Here is a 21,205-nt window from a genome sequence, read left to right on the forward strand (position 1 = left end):
TGGAGTCACAAAGAGTCGGACACGACCGAGTGACTGAAGTGAACTGAACTGAACTGAATTGAAGTTCAATAAGAACATTGTACACAATTATTATTTTCTTGTTTACTTATGACTTGTTTATATACCTCTTGATAAATATAACTTTGCTGTTGCTACTAAGTCGCTTCAGTTGTGTCCGACTCTGCGAAATCCCATAGACAGCAGCCCACCAGGCTCCCCTATCCCTGGGATTCTTCAGGCAAGAACACTGGAGTGGGTTGCCATTACCTTCTCCAAAATATAGCTTTAACTTATAAAATATTAAGTTTCTACAAATATCTGGGCTCTATACTGGGCATTCTACTGCTCTTCAGAATCTTATATTGGGGGTGTTGCTGTTTTAGTCACTAAGTCATGTCCTACTCTTACAGCCCCGTGAACTGTAGCTCACCAGGCTCCTCTGGGATTTTCCAAGCAAGAATGAAGGCATGAATTGCCATTTCCTTCTCCAGGGGATCTTCCTGAACCAGGGATTGAACCTGTGTCTCCTGCATTGGCAAGTGGATTCTTTGTTGCTGAGACACCAGCAAAGACTATATTGTGGGTAGGGAAAGAATAATATGAGGAAACCTTTCCTTCATAAACAAGCCTTCATATATCATTGGAAATAGATACTGTAGCTCCCCATGCCACAAAAAACCTCTCTAAAATATGATAATTTTGTTTTGAATTATGTAGATATCAACGATGTGTTTACATTTATTTTTCTCTTGGAAACAACAGTGCCCTATTTTCTATAAGTATTTGGATCCTAATTCAAAGTTAATGAATGATGGGAGTATAACAGTCACATTAGGAAAGGATTTGCCTCACGATCTCAGCACTAGATTGTAAGATCCAGTTATACAGATATTGTAGCTACATGGATATTCACATTCACATGTAACTTTTCCTTCAGGAATTCACTTCCTCCAAAATTACTTGAAGGCTTCCCTGGTGGCTCAGTGGTAAAGCATCCACCTGCCAGTGTAGGAGACAGAGGCTCAATCCCTGGCCCAGGGAAATTCCACATGCCATGGAACAACTACGATTGCCAACATCTGCTGGATCATGGAAAAAGGAAGAGTTTCAGAAAAACATCTTCTTCTGCTTTATTGACTATGCCAAAGCCTTTGACAGTGTGGATCACAAAAGACTGTGGAAAATTCTGAAAGAGATGGGAATACCAGACCACCTGACCTGCCTCTTGAGAAACCTGTATGCAGATCAGGAAGGAACAGTTAGAACTGGACATGGAACAACAGACTGGTTCCAAATAGGAAAAGGAGTACGTCAAGGCTGTGTATTGTCACCCTGCTTATTTAACTTATACGCAGAGTACATCATGAGAAAGGCTGGGCTGAAAGAAGTACAAGCTGGAATCAAGATTGCCGGGAGAAATAGCAATAACCTCAGATATGAAGATGACACCACTGTTATGGAAGAAAGTGAAGAGGAACTAAAAAGCCTCTTGATAAAAGTGAAAGAGGAGAGTGAAAAAGTTGGCTTAAAGCTCAACATTCAGAAAACAAAGATCATGGCATCTGGTCCCATCACTTCATGGGAAATAGATGCGGAAACAGTGGAAACAGTGTCAGACTTTATTATTTTGAGCTCCAAAATCACTGCAGATGGTGATTGCAGTCATGAAATTAAAAGACTCTTACTCCTTGGAAGAAAAGTTATGATCAACCTAAAAGCAGAGACATTACTTTGCCAACAAATGTCCATCTAGTCAAGGCTACCGTTTTCCCTGTGGTCATGCATGGATGTGAGAGTTGGACTGTGAAGAAAGCTGAGAGCTGAAGAATTGATGCTTTTGAACTGCGGTGTTGGAGAAGACTCTGGAGAGTCCCTTGGACTGCAAGGAGATCCAACCAGTCCATTCTAAAGGAGATCAGTCCTGGGTGTTCATTGGAAGGACTGACACTAAAGCTGAAACTCCAAAACTTTGGCCACCTCATGTGAAGAGTTGACTCGTTGGAAAAGACTCTGATGCTGGGAGGGATTGGGGGCAGGAGGAGAAGGGGACGACAGAGGATGAGACAGCTGGATGGCATCACCAACTTGATGGACGTGAGTTTGAGCAAACTCCGGGAGTTGGTAATCGACGGGGAGGCCTGACGTGCTGAGATTCATGGGGTCGCAAAGCGTCAGACATGACTGAGTGACTGAACTGAACTGACCCCACAACAATTGAGCCTGTGCTCTGGAGCCCAGGAACCACAGCTACTGAGCCTGTCTGCTGCCTCTACTGAAGCCTGCACTCCACAGAGCCTGTGCTCCACAAGAGACGTCACCACAATGAGAAGCCCACACACTGCAGTGAAGAGTAGCCCCTGCTCACCACAACTAGAGAAAGTCCTTGCAACAGTGAATAAATAAATTGGCTGTCCTTGCAAAGCCAATAAATAAAGGAATAATATTATAAAAAATAACATGAGATGCAACTTCAAAGGCAGAACAATGGTAATATCACAAAATGGATGGATATGATAAAATTTGAAAAAAAGAAAACTATGTTTAATAAAACAAGAAATTGCCTTCACAACAAAATATAACTTGGAACTCATTTACTCGGTAGTTTGTCGTTTATACAGCAAACATAAACAACGGGTCTTACCAAGCAAAATGCTCGTCTCAGATGCTGAATTGCCATACTGCTGCTCTACGTATTTGAACACATAAGTAACAGAACCAATGTGGCTGCTGGCTTGTAGCAGTGTCGAAAATAATATTAAAACATACAAGGGATTGGTAAGGATGCTTTTCAAGGACTGGAGGAAACCTATAAAAACATCAAAAGAAAGAAAATATAATGCAGCTTAAATATACATAAATATCTTAATCTGGTAAATATAATTTTTATGACTTAAAATTCCATAAATATATAGCACAAAAAGTCAGAGTACTCTGCAATTCTACTGCCAGCAGTTTTCTTAAAATATATTACTTCCATTCTTTCCTTATGTACATTCATATTTTTATGAATAAACTAAATAAAATGAACTATCTATTTTGTTCATTTTATTCCCAAATGGGATTAAGCATACATGCTGTTTGTTGTAGCAAGTTGCTTATTCACTTCATATTTGACTAATAGCACTCTACCATACAACTGCATACATGTTAGTTCATTTATTCATTTATTTAACAAATGTTTGGGTTTTGATTGGGTACCAGGTAATATGCTAGGCACTGAAGGAACAAAAGCTAATGAAATGTCTCATTTATTAGCATTTAATAATATAATGATTCTATTAATAAAATAATTAGTAAGTAGAAATTTACCTTAAAAATTGTATGAACCCAAAGCTCACAAAAATAGAATACTAAGGTTCAAAATGTAAGTTTAATTTAGTACCAGGACTCAAAACTCTTTTTCTGGTATATAGTTTCTACCATAAAATACTGCCTCAATAATTCTGGCAGTATTAGCAATCACCTTTATTAAAGGGATATTGTGTCTCAAATGGCCTTTTGACAACAGTAGGCAAAAACCCCATGCCTATAGACAGGAGTGTAACAAATCCATAATTTCTATAGCAAGAATTATGTGATTTCAGTCGATGATCACCAGGTTAACCAGCTGTAATGGGAGGTAAAGTGAAAAGAACTACTTAGGAAAACAGTGGGAAATATCAAAGTCTAGCAAGACTGAACGAGATATCATTCTGGAGGGATGGATGGCATGAGCTTTGAAAGATCTTGTGCCGTAGAACTCTAAAGGTTTCCATCAAGCATGGTCAGAATCAAACCTTCTATCCAATGGTAATTAAGAAATAGCTTCATCTGCTTATGACAATAAGAAAAAAGATTAGGGCAAAGGACTTAGAAGAGGGAAGAAGAAGATGTATGGAAATATATAGCAGGAATAAATAATATTTAAAATTATTAGGTCAAAATGCTAAACTTTGCTCATGGGACTCCCCCATCAGGAAGAACCATTGACTTGTGAGGCATTCTATGTGAGTTGTGATATTTGATCAAAAGAAATAAGACATATAGGTTCTCCAAATCATTGAATTTTTGAGGTGACTGAGAACTTGGACATCAATTGTACTTCTACATAATCATGATCCATTATGTAACCTCAATAACTTGATCAATAAATAACACAAGTGACATTAAGCTGATTATTTCAGAAAGAAATTGCTCCATTTTTGGTTGATTCTCCATGTTTACAAATTGTTTCTTTAATGAACTGAAAGCTTTATTTCTTTCTAATCAATTAGTCTTATTTCTGTTCAAATTAGGTATATAATTTTTCTGACTAAAACTTCTTAGTTATTTCACCTGTTCCTAGTAGCGCATATGAAGGACATCTTTGCTATCTCATATTGGTCAGTATCTTGCAAACACAGTTGATAATACAGATGATGTTAACAATTGTTCTAATTTTGTATTTTCATTATCCTCTCCATTCTTTCTGGGCTTACAGTCAACCACGTTCTTTACAGGTTTAAATAATCAACTACTTTTAATGGGTTTAATCTGCTGCAGTATGAAAATAGCATAAATTGGATGAAAATTCAATGGGATGCTATTTTTATTGTGCATATTAATTTCAAAAACCTCTTCAGTGGTGTGCTGGTAAATGTTTAGCAATGGATTCTTGGGAGCACAGTGCCTGATTTGAGTATTTCCCAATTTTGGTAGTAAGTGGTGGTAACTTCTCCCACTTGGCCAATTTCAAGTTACCAATGTAGTCGAAAAATTAAATCTCTCATGAGCCCATACAAGTAACACCACTGCTTTCAGATTAGAGCGATGGGGAGGAGAAAGTAACAATAAAAGGAGCAGGTGGAAGAACTAATGAGAGGGAGCACTTGGGCTCCACCAACCTCTAATGTCACTTCAGCTTTAAGTTGAAAGGTTGCCAAGGGCTCAGGTGTTGCTCTGCTTTGACTCTTCCTGCTCCACCATCGCTGTGTGATCTGAAAACTGCACTGTTAGCATCTCATTGTTTCAATCATCTTGCTCTGACTGCTGCTGGATCAATAACAGATTAGTGCTCCTAAATTGTTCTCTATTAGTCTTTGGCAGCTTATGTTGGAAAGGAAAGTCACTATCCTCTACTATGGAGGATTCTTCTTTATTTGACTGACTCCAATCCTCTTTGCTACTACTCGTTTCTACTTCATTTTTGAATATTTAGGTAAGCAATGTTTTCTATATAAGTACCAAGAAGACAATCTTATTCTAATTATCTAGAAAGAAACTTGATCTAATTTCCTTCTGCATACTCCATGTCTCCACCTAAGTATAAAGTTGCCCAATTTATAGGCACTCAGAATTCCTTATATAGGCACTATATGGCTGTTGCCTATATTCTTGTTACAACCTCACTGTATTCAAATACTTGAAAAACAGAGGCAATATTCTATTATCAGGGCATAATATGATTCCTGGTACCATTTGTGAAGCAAAAGAAAGGAAGGAAGGGAGGGAAATAAAGAAGGAAAAAAAAGGAAAAGAGAGAAAGGAAGGAAGGAAGCGAGAGAGAAAGCAAGAAAGAAAAAGAGAGTCCTTTTAACTCATAATTTGTACTATATAATTTGGAAATGACTACATACTTTTTGGTTTACTAATAATAGATAGTTTTTTAACCTTTCTGGTTTCTCCTTGCTAAAGACCACAGCCTAATCCTCTTCTCTACAGAGCTGATATGTGTTCAGAAAATATTATGAAGTTTCTTAGTAGGAATCTTAGAAGACTAATCCAGCCAAATTTAGTACAGAAGAACATTCACTTTAGATGGTTTGAGTGTGACATTATTTTTGAATATTTACCTCTCTCTTTCACTGGGATTAACAACTCCAAACTGACTATAAATGTGAAATACTTACCAGTTATAGTGTCAGCAACATTTTGCCCAGTCTTGGTCAAACTAGCCATTTGACTCTTTTCTTCATTTTTCATAGGCAAAGATATTGAGGATGCTGAAGCTTTTTTTTCCTTATTTGGTTTATCCAAAGTTTTGGGCAAGAAAAAGAATGGTATAGCAGAAATAATGGATATTAGTCCAGCTGCAAGGAAACCAAGCCACCAGGCACCAACCCAACGAGAGTCCTTAGGAGTTATTCTGATAGTGCCTAGAATAAAGAATTAGAAAAAGCCAGTCAAAAATCATTTTGAAGTGCAAGAATTTCTGGGAAATATTGGTAATAATTGCTGTACTTCATAGATGGAGAAAGTAAATGATGTTTCATCCATTCTGAGACAATGTTTTCTTTTTTTCACACATTTTCAATTTTGAAATAAGGATAAGTCTAACGTTTAAAGACATCTTACAATTGCTGTTGTTATCAGTCACGACACTGTTGTCATTGATGGAGACTGTGTGAACTTGGTGGTTTTGTGTTGACATGACTGAACATCTGTCCTTATGGAACAATTAAAGCCTGCAAACTATTTAAGGGCCAACTTTGGAATTCCTTGGTGGCTCAGTGGAAAGAATCCAACTGCCAGTGGAGGAGACACAAGAGATGGCAGGTTCCATTCCTGGGTTGGGAAGATCCCCTGGAGTAGAAAATGGCAGCCCACTCCAGTATTCCTACCTAGAAAATTTCATGGACACAGGAACTTGGTGGGCTGAAGTTTATGGGATCACAGAGTTGGACATGACTGAGCATCACAACGATAGCAATATGGAAGCAATATGTCTGAAAACTTATATTGGCATCATCTTCTGAGGTCAAGAAATCACCAGCAATGAAACTTACAGCAGTCTGCAAGAAAGTCCCAGAGCTAATAGTAAGGTTCCCGCCCCGCTACTAGAACCTGCATTTCCAACTCTTTGACAGCACAGAGGATGATAATAGTGAAGATATATACATACTGAAACTCCGAGTTCAAAATCTGAACTCAAAATTTTAGGGAAAATTTAACCATTTTATTTCAATAATATTTTCCCTTAAAGCTGTGTGAGTGATATGCATGTGCTATATTTGTGTGTGTCAGGCACTCAGCTGTGCCTGACTCTTTGTGACCCCATGGACTGTAGCCTGCCAGGCTGCTCTGTCCATGGAATTTTTCAGGCAACAATATCAGAGTGGGTTGCCTTCTCCAGGGGATCTTCCTGACCCAAAGATCAAACTAAAGAGACCCAAGGGTCTCTTGCATAGCCGGCAGATTCTTTACCTTCTGAGCACCAGGGAGGTCCATGTGCTATATCGAAACAAGTATAAATGAACTGTTTCAGTGAGTATAAAGTAAAAATTCTAATAAGGAAGTACCACACACACACAAACACACCCTAGAAATCTGAAGCACAGGAATGGTGGTGTTACTCTTTGATCTATAAGAAAAACTCTTTAACATGAGAAAACATTGAATTGATATAGAGAAGTAAATTATTCATTCTATTTATTGAAGCGGTTTTAAACTATACATAGATCTGAGGTTAAAATTGATTTGCATGTTCATATTATTTCATAATCAGCAACTCTGGTATACTTTAGAAATGATTGGTAAAATCAGAGACTCCATCTATATGCCAAGTACTTATTCATCATCTGTCAGAAATGTCCCTTTGGTAACATTTTTTTTTGTGTGCTCTATCCCTGGCCTACACAAAAGAACTAGAGATCATAACCTGTCTAGACATAGCCTTCTGAAGTGTTCTCCTTGGCTCACACACTATCATAAAAATTGGAAGATTCTACATGAAAGTCTGGATTTCTAGATTTTCTTAAAAACCAATCAGTAGATTTTGTCAATGCTGGATCCTGATTTCTGCATGAAAAGGATAGGTTGAGCCTGAGTAATAAATTCATTTTCAAGTGTGTTCAGAGGGTAGTTCACCACCACCAGTTCTCACAAGTTTAACCATCGTACTTAACATTCTTTATTCACTTGTTATCTTGCTGGCTCCTTTGGCATTGGAGCTCGCCAATGTGCACTTCATATTGTGTTTACATCACACCCATGACTGACTAAGAGAAGATGTAACGAAGTCTTGACATTCAGTGGTAGAAATGGGATTACCATGTATCTAAAACACTATGCGTAGTAATTTCTGACTATAGAGAAGAGGTTACAAAACTATAATTCCAAAGATTTTAATAACCATTTATTCCTAGGTTCCTGGTGGTAAAAACAATGATGAACCTGGAAGTGAATGAATAGAAACATAGAATATGATTCACACATCCAAAATCGAAGACATAACATATTCCATCAGGTCCACATTTTAGTTTTATATTAAAATACTTGCAAGACTGTGGTTATAATTGGACTGCTGTGAAGTCTACTCTGTGTAGCCCTGGTGCAAATCTGATTTGGAAATCTGATTTGCTTATTTCCAAATGCTGATTACTTATTATATGTCAATGCAGACACTATATTATTATGTTCTAAAAGAGATGGCATATTGGTGTATGAATATTTGTGGCTCATTGTGATAAAGACTACAGTAAAGACCTGCTCTTGGTGATTAACAGGGGTGTTTAACTTTTGGTGCCAGTAGAACATGGTGAAGTAAGGCTTCTCTGAAGAGGAGCCACATTTTAGAAGAGACTTTAAACTATGTAGATAGAGAGGGTTTTCTATGAAATGCAGGTAAGTGATATCAGAAAGCCTACTGAGAGACCAGCAATTAATTTGCAATGTGTTGGATGAAGTCATCTTAAGTTTCTTAAATTTTCTTATTTTGTGCTTAGCTGTAAAAGCCTGATTTAGATAGCTATGTGTGTGCTTAACTGTGTCAGACTCTGTGGCCCCATGGACTGTAGGTCCCCAGGCTCCTCTGTCTATGGAGTTTTCCAGGCAAGAACACTGGAGTGGGTTGCCATTTCTTACTCCAAGGGATCTTCTTGACCCAAGGATTGAACTAGCATCTCTTACATCTCCTGCACTGGCAGGCAGATTCCTTACTACTGGCACCACTTGATGTTGACAGGAGATGTATTTTATTTTTATTATAGATATTAACACATTTCCTGTTTGTAACTTTTGATGATTAGTCTACAAAAAGCCACTGAAAGAATGAATTCACTTATTTGGAAGAATGCTGTCATGTACTTCAAAAGCATTATCATGTCACCTTGTTCTGAGAGTACTTACTCAGATCCACGTATCCAATATCCACATACATTTTAGAAAACTGAGATACCAGTACAAAGCCAATGATTGGACCAATCATTGTTACTGCAAGCAAATTACCTAAAAACATTATAAAACATTTTTATTAAATGCCAATAATACATGGTTCTTATTAAATTTTTAAAAGTAATACTACTTAACATATTTATCCAAATAACTTTTACATTAACTGAAAGAATGAGTTGAGGAGCAGTGTTATTGCAAGTTACACCCAGGGAAAGTAACCATAAAATCTACTATTTTCTGTACATTACCTAAATACAAAGAAGAATGTCCTTCTTCAGCAAAATCATCGATGTAAGAAATCCCCAAGGGGCCAATAGGGGTTTCCCCAATTCCACGAAGCATATTACCCATGAGAACATATATCCACATATATGACCCAGAATCCTTTTCCCAACCTACATAGACAAGAAGATGCTTTATTTTAGACATTAATCTTAGCATTCCTATTAAAAACTCAACTAACGTAACTCTTTAATTATTCCATTTAAAGTGTTTTGTTCTTTTCTAATTATTAGAATGATTTATAGCCACATTACGGAATTTGACAATATAGAGAAACACAAAGAAAACAAGTAAAATGATCTGTAATCCCATCACACAGAGAGCCACTTCTGATGTTTGCTTATATCTTTCACATTTTTAGTGAACACAAAAATATGCATAATATTCTTCATATTCTTATAGCAGGATTTTAATGACTGCATCATAGTGCACTGAGTAAGTTTCATCATTTCCTTAATCAATCTCTTTCCTTGTTTGTTGTTTTTAGCTGCCGAGTCATGTCTGAGTCTTTTGCAACCCCATGGACTGTAGCCCACTAGGCTCTACTGTCATGGGATTTCCCAGGCAAGAGTAGTGGAGTGCCATGAGATGCCATGATTATAATGATAAATAAATCCTTCTGTATATTCCTGATTATTTCCTTTAAGATAAAGCAATAAAAGTACAATTGCTGATTTAAGCAGATATGCATATTTTTGCCCTTTACCATCTTAAAAATTAACCTCCATTAATTTATACACTCTCTATAATACATAAAATGTGGCTTTCCCCTCTACCTCATTTCTTTTTATTTTTAATCTTTTCCTATCTAATAGGTAGCAAAATCTTTAACTAGTACTATAATAAAAGCGATTTGTGTTTTAGTAGGTAAATAATCTTTAATTTGTGTAATAATTTGCATTTTTCATAAAGAGTAAAATTACACTTAAATATATTCATGCCACATCCTCTTCTTTTACATTAGTTGCCTATTTTCTTTGCCAATTTCATATCAAAATATTTCTTTTTTCTTATTGCTTCTAAAAGCTTTTTATATATTAACAGTGAATTTTGTCTTACATACATGAAAATATTTTCCCTGTTGTTTTTAAATAAACTTTGCTAATAGATAATATAATAGTTTTTTATAGATGTAATATAATTGTTAAATTTTAGAATATTTATTTGTGACAGTAATATTCAATAGTGTGAGTTCAATTCTTACCTTTTTCCACTACCTCCAATGATGTTCTATTGGGTAACAAACTTTGGTTAATCGAACAAGTTGGTAAATTTGACGTTGAATTATCTGATGGATTAAAAGTGGTGTCTTTAGAATACCTGTAACTGTAAGAACATCATTATATTTACTGAATAGTTTTACTTTTCCCAGAAATGCAGAGGAATTTCCCCCTTTAACTGTACCATTCTCTTCTTCAAATTATCAGGATACTCTTTATCAGTTTCCCAGCCTATATGTTAGGAGAAATGATAGGTAAAAGTAAAATAGAATTGTTCGCTAAGACATATCATGCAATACTCCCCAGGCAAGGTGGATTATCACATTACTGTCATCCTAAGAATTCTTATATTCTGGTCAATGCATGAAATATCTTGGTTTCAAGTTTTAAAAAAAATTGCTAAGTGCATTTATTCATCCCTTTGAATTATCTTCAAAGATGGTTACAATCTAAACTTTCAAATTTAATTTACAATCATACTGATTCACCTGCATTTTCTATCAATAATTTACCTGAATTTCTTTCATGGACACACACACACACACAGAGTCATATGCCTGACTCCTCAAAACTTAGTTTAAAAAGTTCTAGTCTATTTCAATTTGATAAGGAAGAACTTAATTAGAACAACAGAGATGGGCCTACTTTTGGACTCTGAGGGAGAGGGAGAGGGTGGGATGATTTGGGAGAATGGCATCAAAACATATATACTATCATGTAGAAATGAAGCGCCAGTCTATGTTCGATACAGGATACAGGATGCTTGGGGCTGGTGCACAGGGATGATGCAGAGAGATGATATGGGGTGGGAGGTGGGAGGGGGATTCAGGATTGGGAGCTCGTATACACCCGTGGCAGATCCATGCCAATGTATGGCGAAACCAATACAGTATTGTAAAGTAAACTAAAGTAAAATAAATTTAAAAAAATACATGAATGGATGTAAAGGTATTGTGCTTAGTAAAATAAGTCAGGCAGAGAAAGACAAAGATTGTATGTTTTCACTTATATGTGGAACCTAAAAAAATAAAGAGAACATATATAACAAAGCAGAAACAGACTCAAAGATACAGAGAACAAATTAACGGTTACAAGTGGGAAGAGGATTGGGGGAAGAGAGAGTAAATAGGTTAAAGGGATTAGAGGTACAAACAACTAGGTACAAAAGAAATAAGATATTAAGATGTGATGTACAGCGCAGGGAATATAGCCAGCATTTTATAACTATAAGTGGAGTATAATCTATAAAATAATAAATCTCCATGTTATGCACCTATTACTATTATAATTCATCCATTATACTTCAATAAACAACACAAATTAAAAATACTGAGGTACCCTGTGAGTTCCAAGGGCAACCTACTGTATGCCAGGCATTATGCGCAACTCCAAATCACTAGAAATAAAACACACAACTTTTGTTATCAAAATATCTTACATCCTCTAAGATAAACTTATATGATGAAAGATACAAAAATGTTAATATGTCAGGTCCTGAGTTGTTGTAAAGGAAAGAGAGATGATCAACTTTGCTTGGATATTCAGAAGGGTGTGGATTAGAGAAAACTTCAGATAGAAAGGAGTTTAACAAGTAGACAAAGAAGGAAAAACACTCAAAGCTGTAGAAACACTATGAACAAAAGTATGACCTATTATGGCACATGTGGAAAACTCCAGACCTATAATGCGGTCCTCAACCATGGGAAGCCATGTAAAATGAAACTGGGAAGACAGTCAAGGTCAAATCAATGAGTTATCTGTATATGCAAATGAACCTAGATATTAATTTTTAGGCAAGGAGACTTTCAATACTTTGACTATACCAACAGTGAGAAATATATTTTGCATCACAATCACAATACATACATATCCACACACACACACACACACACACACACACACACACACATTTATAAAACCAAAAAGAAAGTTTGACAGAATAACTGTTTTCTTCTATTCTGTTCTATTCTATTCTATACTATCATATTAAAAAAAATTGTCATTCTCAATAATCTGAATTGATTTATTGATTGACAAGTTTTTCAGGATCTGAATTTTGAAAAACACTGTTCTAGGATATTGGGAGTTTTAAGTAGGAGTAAAATAATAAGATTTTTGTTTTTAAGATGAACACCATAGTACTTGCTTGCTGGTCCAGTGGTTAAGACTCCAAGCTCTCAATGCAGGGGGCCTGGGTTTGATCTTTGGTCAAGGAACTGGATTTCACATATTGCAACTAAAGATCCTGCATACTGCAATGAATATTAAAGATCCCATGTGCTGCAATAAGACACACTGCAGCCAAATAAATAATTTTTTAAAATAAAAATTACAAACAGTAAAATGAATACTGTAGTATAGAATGTGAGTTACAATGAAGTTGGGATGGGATGCAGAAAGTCCAGGCCAGAGATGATGGGAAAGAAAAAAGGGACAACTTTGACATATAGGAGGTAGAAAAAGCAAGATTTGGTGACCACTGTCATGTGTACTGAAACAAAGAATAAGTCTAAGATGAGATCCTTGACTTTGGTTTGAATCTCTCTGTGGATAAATGAATCACTGCTGAAAGAGTGAATGTGAAAAATCTGAGCTGGTTTTGGCACAGAGATAAATTCAGTTCTGAATATATGGGTGGAAAATGTTTGTAGGATGTTAGGCTGGAGATACCCATGAGGTGATTGATTATATAACTCGAGTATAAGATAAACTCACTGTACAGTGATAGTTGCATTTAAGGCATGTACTCGACAGAAATCATGTAGAGTGTAAAGTGTAGAAGATTGGTAAGGGAACTTAGGCAAGACTGACCCTGTGGCATCAGAAGCAGAAGGAAAGGGTGGGTATGATAGAAAAGCCAAAAGGAGGAAACAAGTCAAGAGGGAATAAGATGATGGAAATAAGGAACAGTACCAGGAAGAAGAAAGACCTTATGAAAATCAAATATAGTAATTAATTAATAACAAAAAAACGTGGTTGTTGGCTTTGATAATGAGTAAGGTATTTATATCTTTAGCAGAAACTGCTCATTGGCTCTCAGTATCCATTATTCTCCCCTTTCTATGGTAACAGAATCTAGGATCTTTAGCTGGGAAATATATGCCTGAAATAAAGTCTATTTTTTCCCGAGAACTTTATATCTAGATGTGAACTGTAACAAAGTTCTGGCCAGCTTGAAGCCAGTAGAAGTGTTATGCTTCTGAAGATATTCCTTAAGCCTCAGCCTGTGTGAGTTCTGTTTCTTCTTCTTCCCTTCTTCTGTCCTGTTGTAAGGAACAACATCGCCACAACTTAACACCATGAAGCCAAGGCCAGTCAAAGCCTAGGTTGCTACATTAACTTTTTATGTAAAAAATAAGCTCCTATCTTATTTAAGCCATCACTATTTTTGTTTTTTTTGTCATCAGTATCTGACTCTAATTAAAACTACACAGAGACTTAGGTAGAAGACTGAGATGGTAGTGGGAAAATCCATACTGCAGTGAGTTGAGTGGGGAAGTTGTGAGAAGCTTTTGGCAGGAAAGAGATCTCTGCAGGAGGTCCCTTTGTCTCTTCACTTTAGCAAAACTACATTGTAACTAACTTTTAATCAGGCACCCCGTGTGCTCCTCAGTCTCTAGCCAAAGCACACCTTTCAAATGATTTGATCACACAATATCTTACCTAAACTGCCTATTCCTTCCGCAGATCAAAGAAGTAAAAATGAAGAAGTAATTAGTCAATCAATCAATTAAGTAATCATCTATTAAGTAATTAATAGATGACCAGATCTCTTTCCTAGCTTTCCCTTCAGTGAACAAACTGTGTGAACAATGTAGCGTCTAAAGAAAGATCACAAGAGGTTGACAAGCCTGCCCACTGTGGGGCATGGTAACAACTTTGACACTCTGTCTCAATCATTAACAGATCTCTCCTGTTTTCCCTTCAAAAACTTTTATGGCTAAACAGAATCATGGGAATTGATTTTGGGGGGATAGGAGTCCACCTTCTCCCCCAGATTGTTGACATTCTGATTAAAAGCAAAGTTTCCTTTCTACCGACAATCGTCTCTCAGGTATTAATTTTTGAGTGGTGAGCAGTTGGACCTGAGGTCAGTAAATAAAGTCTTATTAAACAGTATCAAAATCTTGTAGGCAAAGACATAAAATATATGTTATAGTAAAAAGTTACAAAAAGCTTGTTTATTTTCTATGAAACTGCATCTGATTTATTGCTATTCCTATTTCAATATCAATGAGAGCCACGGTAGATAAAACAATGAGTTAATTATTATATAGAAAATATAATCCATTTTTATACATGCTTAGTGGACATTCTTCTTAAGGGGAATACTTATTTAAACATAAAAAATAAAATTCTATGATTAATTTACAAGGAAATTATCATTGATAGCATAGAGCCACTTACTATCCCATGAAGAAATGTGGTAAAGCAGTCAAAATACTTCCAGTTCCCATAACAATGCAACCAATTCCAATTAGCTTCGGTCTGTGTAATTTGGCTCCAAAGTAACTCACAAATACAATCACAAGCAAATTTCCTACAAAGAGAACAAAAATTTTTTTTTTATGATTCATTATAGCAAACAGTAACTGAGTCCACATTTGTGTCCAAGAGAATAGAAAGCCCAGAATGGATACAAATAAAGCATAAGACATAGTATGTGTATGCTAAGTTGCTTCCCTCGTGTTGGTCTGTTTGCGATGCTATGAATTGTAGCCCATCAGGCTCTTGTCTCAATGGGATTCTCCAGGCAAGAATATTGGAGTGGGTTGCCATGCCCTCTTCCAGGGATCAAACCTGCATTTCTTAGGTCTCCTACATTGCCAGGTGAATTCTTTACTACTAGCACCACCTGGGAAGCCCATAAGATGCGGTACCTTTCCTCAAAGATCTGGTAATCTAATTAGGATAATACTCATTTACCTTAGGCCGCTCACTATACAGTTGTATGGTATTAATAATAAATAGACTTGACTTTAGATAAGAGTGAAAGGACTTGAATTACTTGGTGATATGAGTGAAGCAAAATTTTATGAAGAATTTGGAGTTGAGTCGGTTGTATTGGAATGGAGAAAAATGGACAAACTTACTTGAGGAAAGATATTTACTCAGTGCATTTTTCATTCACTTTTAGCATTCTTTAAATTCCTATTAAGTACCTTCCATGGTCCTAGAAGCCAGAAGTATAAGAAAAGAATAAACACTGTATGCTATCTGTTCTAAAAGAATGTACATACCATTGACAAGAGTAGATAAATGAACAGAGGGTTCAGTCCCTGGTTGAGGAATTGGGATCTCACATAGATCATGGCATGGCCAAAGGAAAAGAGCATACTTGTAAAAAATGTATGTAATTTATACAACAGACATAAATTTTGAGTCCTTTCAAATCATTAAAAAGTGGGGAAAAAAGGAAAATGGGCAAAGGCTTTCAGCAACCGGTTCATAAAATAAGAGAAATAATTCAATTCCTCAATAGTTCAATTGCTCAGTAATTATATAAAATCTTATGAGTATTGGAAAAATAAAAATCAAAATGAAGACAACAAAGCAATATACTCAATGTTCTTAAAAAACAAACAAACAAACAATTTTAACCCCCAGTTCTATATCTTGTTAAACAGTCTGCCCATTTTCCTTTTCCCCCACTTTTTAATGGTTTGAAGGGACTCAAAGTTTATGTCTGTTTTATAGACTTCATATTTTTTTTACAAGTATGCTCTTTTTCTTTGGCCATGCCGTACTCTGTCAGGGGACGTTCAACTTTAAGGGATTCAGTATGTCGTTTTCTTCCTTTGTGTGCCGTTTCTCAAGGACTCTCTTTTCCTTCTCAGTTCCTGGATAACAGGAATGAGCAGAGCTGCACGCAGTTCTCAGGACTGAGATCATGGGAAAGAGCACCTGCTTGGATTCCCTTCAGTGACTCCCTTCAGTGACCTTTTAGGACTATCCATTTTGTCACAACTGGTGGAATTTAATTCATTTTAATGGCTGAGTAATCATTTTATTGCAGATATATAAGCATGTGTTTCTGCAAATAAAGTACCCTTGTTGTTTCACTCGAGACTTGTGTCCCCTGCGTCCTTTTTCTCGTCGACTCCAGTCCTCAGGTCTACAAAGACCATGACAATTGGTGCCTGAACAGGGACCTGGTGAACACCCTTGGCAAGCAGACGGAATGACTGTTAGGACCTACGGAGGTTGGTAATTGAGGGCTTATGGGACAAACGGCTGGAAAGCCCCACCACTTTCCTACTTTACTTCAACATTTATTTAAGGTTCAAGGACTTTTGGTTTCACATCAACAGATAGAGGCTTGTCTCCAAACAGTGGTTGTATATAATCCCTGGTTCCCTGATGAAGACAGTTTCAATTTAAAAATTTGGAGCTGGGTTTAAAAAAAATGTTGAATGAGCCACAAGACTGGGAGAAAATATTCCAATAGATTTCTGGCCCTTGTCAGCCCTCATTAAAAGTCATGATCTTACCATTTCAAGACAATTCTAGCCCACCTGATATTCGTCAACAAGCAGAATGCTCACTATACGACTATAAATTAGATGATGAGGCGACAAAAGGCCCAATTAGAACAACATAAAATGTTTCAGAACTTTCCCACCAACCCTGTTCCGACTGTCCCAAGCGCTCCTCCTCTTGTAACAGGCATGAAACAGAAGCTCCCCTCGATTTGAGGACAAGATGAATCTGATGATGATTCTTCTGTTGCTCTCTTTGACACTAAAGTCAACAATGCTTTTTGTGATGACAATGATAAGCCCCTAACACACACTCATATTTATGAAAACAGACGATCTGCTCATTCTCCTTCACGATGAAGACTTTCTGATTTACTGGCTTTGCAATCTCGAGTCTATGAGGCTGATGATCTTTTTGCCTTTCCTGTGTTAAAAAATGTTAATGCTAAAAGACAACTAATACCTCAATATGAAGACATTGATTTTTCTCACATGCAACAAATGAAAAAGGCTGTAACTATATACGGCTCTCATTTGCTTTTTACTAAAAAACTTCTAAATGCTATGACATCTTCTATTAAAATTTTTATTCCTTATGATTGACAAATTTTGATAAAAGCTTTTCTTAAACCTAAAAAATATCTTCAATAGATAATGTGGTTTCATGATGTGGCCCGAGATTGTGTCAGTTCTAATGCTCAAGCTGGCACTCCCCCAAACCAAATTACTTTAAAAATGTTAACTGGTATGGGACAATTTGATCTGGTGGAAGCTCAGATACTATGCCCTCCTTTGTTATGTGAACAATCGAAAGAAGTTGCCCTTAAAGCTTGAGATCAAATTACTCCTCAAAGAGAACCTAAAGGTAGCTGCACAAAGATATTACAAGGGCCTAATGAAGCCTATGCTGATTTTTTAGCTAGACTGAGAGTTGCTGTCTCCCAGAGGTGTCGAAGAGGAAGCCAAAGTGCAAATAGAAAAGCTGCTTACTTACATATGAAAATGCAAATCAGAAATGTCAGAGAGCCATCACTCCAATTCATGAGACCAGAAATGTAATTGATTATTTAAAGGCTTATTGCAACTTAGGATCAAAAACTCAAAAAATGCAAATGTTAGCTGAAACAATGACTGCTACCTTTAAAAAGAAAAATGAAAGGTGTTTTGCTTGTGGGGATAAGAGCCATTTAAAAAAGGATTGCCCTAAAACACACACACACACACACACACACACACACACACACACACACACACACACACACAATTAAAACTATTAAAAAACCTCGAGGAGTCTGCCCTCGTCGTCATAAGGAGGTACATTGGGCTTAAAAATGGTGATCTAAATACGATATTGAAAAAAAAATCCTATTTCAAAAAACTCAAAGAAGGGGACTCCCCGGGTCCCCATCAACAAAAACCAGGGACAAACTCCATCTTTTCTCTCAAACCCTCAACATCTGACAGTGCTACCATCAATATACCAGCCCTAAACGATTTTCTTCTTTTTCCTCAAGCAGTCCCTTCTAGAATACCTACCGGACTTTATGGATCCCTACCCCCACAAAACTTCAGCCTTATATGGGGCCAAAGTAGTCTGATTTCTAAAGAAATTACTGTTCAACCTGAAATAATTGATTCAGATTATAAGGAAAAAAAATTAAATTATGATGTCATCTCAGATACTGTGACAATTCAAAAAGGGGGACAAAATTGCCCAATTACTTCTTTTACCTTACATTTCTATTAACTCCTCTAATGATATAGGGACAGATGGATTTGGTAATACAGATAAAAAGCAATCCTTATGGACATCAGTTCAGTTCAGTTCAGTTCAGTCACTCAGTCATGTCCGACTCTGCGACACCATGAATTGCAGCACACCAGGCCTCCCTGTCCATCACCAACTCCCGGAGTTCACTCAGACTCACATCCATCGAGTCCATGATGCCATCCAGTCATCTCATCCTCTGTTGTCCCCTTCTCCTCCTGCCCCCAATCTCTCCCAGCATCAGAGTCTTTTCCAATGAGTCAACTCTTCGCATGAGGTGGCCAAAATACTGGAGCTTCAGCTTTAGCATCAATCCTTCCAAAGAAATCCCAGGGCTGATCTCCTTTAGAATGGACTGGTTGGATCTCCTTGCCGTCCAAGGGACCCTCAGGAGTCTTCTCCAACACCACAGTACAAAAGCATCAATTCTTCAGTGGTCAGCCTTCTTCACAGTCCAACTCTCACATCCATACATTACCACAGGAAAAACCATAGCCTTGACTAGATGGACCGTAGTTGGCAAAGTGATGTCTCTGCTTTAAAATATACTATACAGGTTGGTCATAACTTTTCTTCCAAGGAGTAAGCGTCTTTTAATTTCATAGCTGCAATCACCATCTGCAGTGATTTTGGAGCCCAAAAAATTAAAGTCTGATACTGTTTCCGCATCTATTTCCCATGAAGTGATGGGACCGGATGCCATGATCTTCATTTTCTGAATGTTGAGCTTTAAGCTGACTTTTTCACTCTCCTCTTTCACTTTCATCAAGAGGCTTTTTAGCTCCTCTTCACTTTCTGCCATAAGGGTGGTGTCATCTGCGTATCTGAGATTATTGATATTTCTCCCAGCAATCTTGATTCCAGCTTGTGTTTCTTCCAGTCCAACGTTTCTCATGATGTACTCTGCATATAAGTTAAATAAGCAGGGTGACAATATACAGCCTTGACATACTCCTTTTCCTATTTGGAACCAGTCTGTTGTTCCATGTCCAGTTCTAACTGTTGCTTCCTGACCTGCATACAGGTTTCTCAAAAGGCAGGTCAGGTGGTCTGTTATTCCCATCTCTTTCAGAATTTTCCACAGTTTATTGTGATCCACACAGTCAAAGGCTTTGGCATAGTCAATAAAGCAGAAATAGATATTTTTCTGGAACTCTCTTGCTTTTTCCATGATCCAGCGGATGTTGGCAATTTGGTCTCTGGTTCCTCTGCCTTTTCTAAAACCAGCTTGAACATCAGGGAGTTCATGGTTTACGTATTGCTGAAGTCTGGCTTGGAGAATTTTGAGCATTACTATGCATGACCAAATATAAATATCAAAATTAATGACAAAATATTTTCTGGTCTTCTTGATACTGGATCCAATATTACCATTATTTCCAAACATTTATGGCCTAAATCTTGGCCTATACAGAGAATTTCTTGCCAAATTGCAGGAGTTCTCAAACCAAAGTACAAGAGGTTTATCAAAGTGTCCAAATATATCCATGTGAGGGACCAGAAGGCCAGCCTACAACATTAAAACCTTATGTGATAGATGCACCCCTTAATTTAATAGAAAGAGATTTACTCATACAATGACAAACTCAAATATATGTTCCACATTTCCCCTAGGAGCCACTGCTCATTTAACAAACAATACAATTATTAAAATAACTTAGAAAAATGACGAGCCTATTTAGACAGAGCAATGGCCCTTTACAAAAGAGAAATTAGAGGCACAGAAGAACTGTATAAAAAAGATCTTCACAACCTGGATAATCACGATGGTGTGATCACTCATCTAGAGCCAGACATCTTGGAATGTGAAGTCAAGTGGGCCTTAGAAAGCATCACTATGAACAAAGCTAGTGGAGGTGATGGAATTCCAGTTGAGCTATTTCAAATCCTGAAAAATGATGCTGCGAAAGTGCTGTACTCAATATGCCAGCACATTTGGAAAACTCAGCAGTGGCCACAGGACTGGAAAATGTCAGTTTTCATTCCAACCCCAAAGAAAGGCAATGCCAAAGAATGCTCAAACTACCTCAAAATTGCACTCATCTCACACGCTAGTAAAGTAATGCTCAAAATTCTCCAAGTCAGGCTTTAGCAATACGTGAACCATGAACTTCCAGATGTTCAAGCTGGTTTTAGAAAAGGCAGAGGAACCAGAGATCAAATTGCCAACATCCGCTGGATCATGGAAAAAGCAAGAGAGTTCCAGAAAAATATCTATTTCTGCTTTATTGACTATGCCAAAGCCTTTGACTGTGTGGACCACAATAAACTGTGGAAAATTCTGAAAGAGATGGGAATACCAGACCACCTGACCTGCCTCTTGAGAA

The 21,205-nt window shown here is 37.0% G+C and overlaps 1 protein-coding gene across 1 annotated transcript in view; it reads right to left on the reverse strand.

The window, feature by feature from the left end:
* SLCO1B3 (solute carrier organic anion transporter family member 1B3) overlaps positions 1–21,205 on the reverse strand; it is an 81,194-nt gene that overhangs the window by 18,340 nt on the left and 41,649 nt on the right. The window contains exons 4-9 of the mRNA XM_068971738.1: positions 15,039–15,171; positions 10,616–10,737; positions 9,378–9,524; positions 9,085–9,183; positions 5,868–6,113; positions 2,642–2,806 (exon numbers count right to left, since the gene is read on the reverse strand). Coding sequence (XP_068827839.1) covers positions 2,642–2,806; positions 5,868–6,113; positions 9,085–9,183; positions 9,378–9,524; positions 10,616–10,737; positions 15,039–15,171 — 912 coding nt within the window. The remainder of the gene's footprint in view (positions 1–2,641; positions 2,807–5,867; positions 6,114–9,084; positions 9,184–9,377; positions 9,525–10,615; positions 10,738–15,038; positions 15,172–21,205) is intronic.

Source organism: Capricornis sumatraensis, chromosome 4, assembly GCF_032405125.1.
Source record: "Capricornis sumatraensis isolate serow.1 chromosome 4, serow.2, whole genome shotgun sequence".
Classification (NCBI taxonomy): Eukaryota; Metazoa; Chordata; class Mammalia; order Artiodactyla; family Bovidae; genus Capricornis; species Capricornis sumatraensis.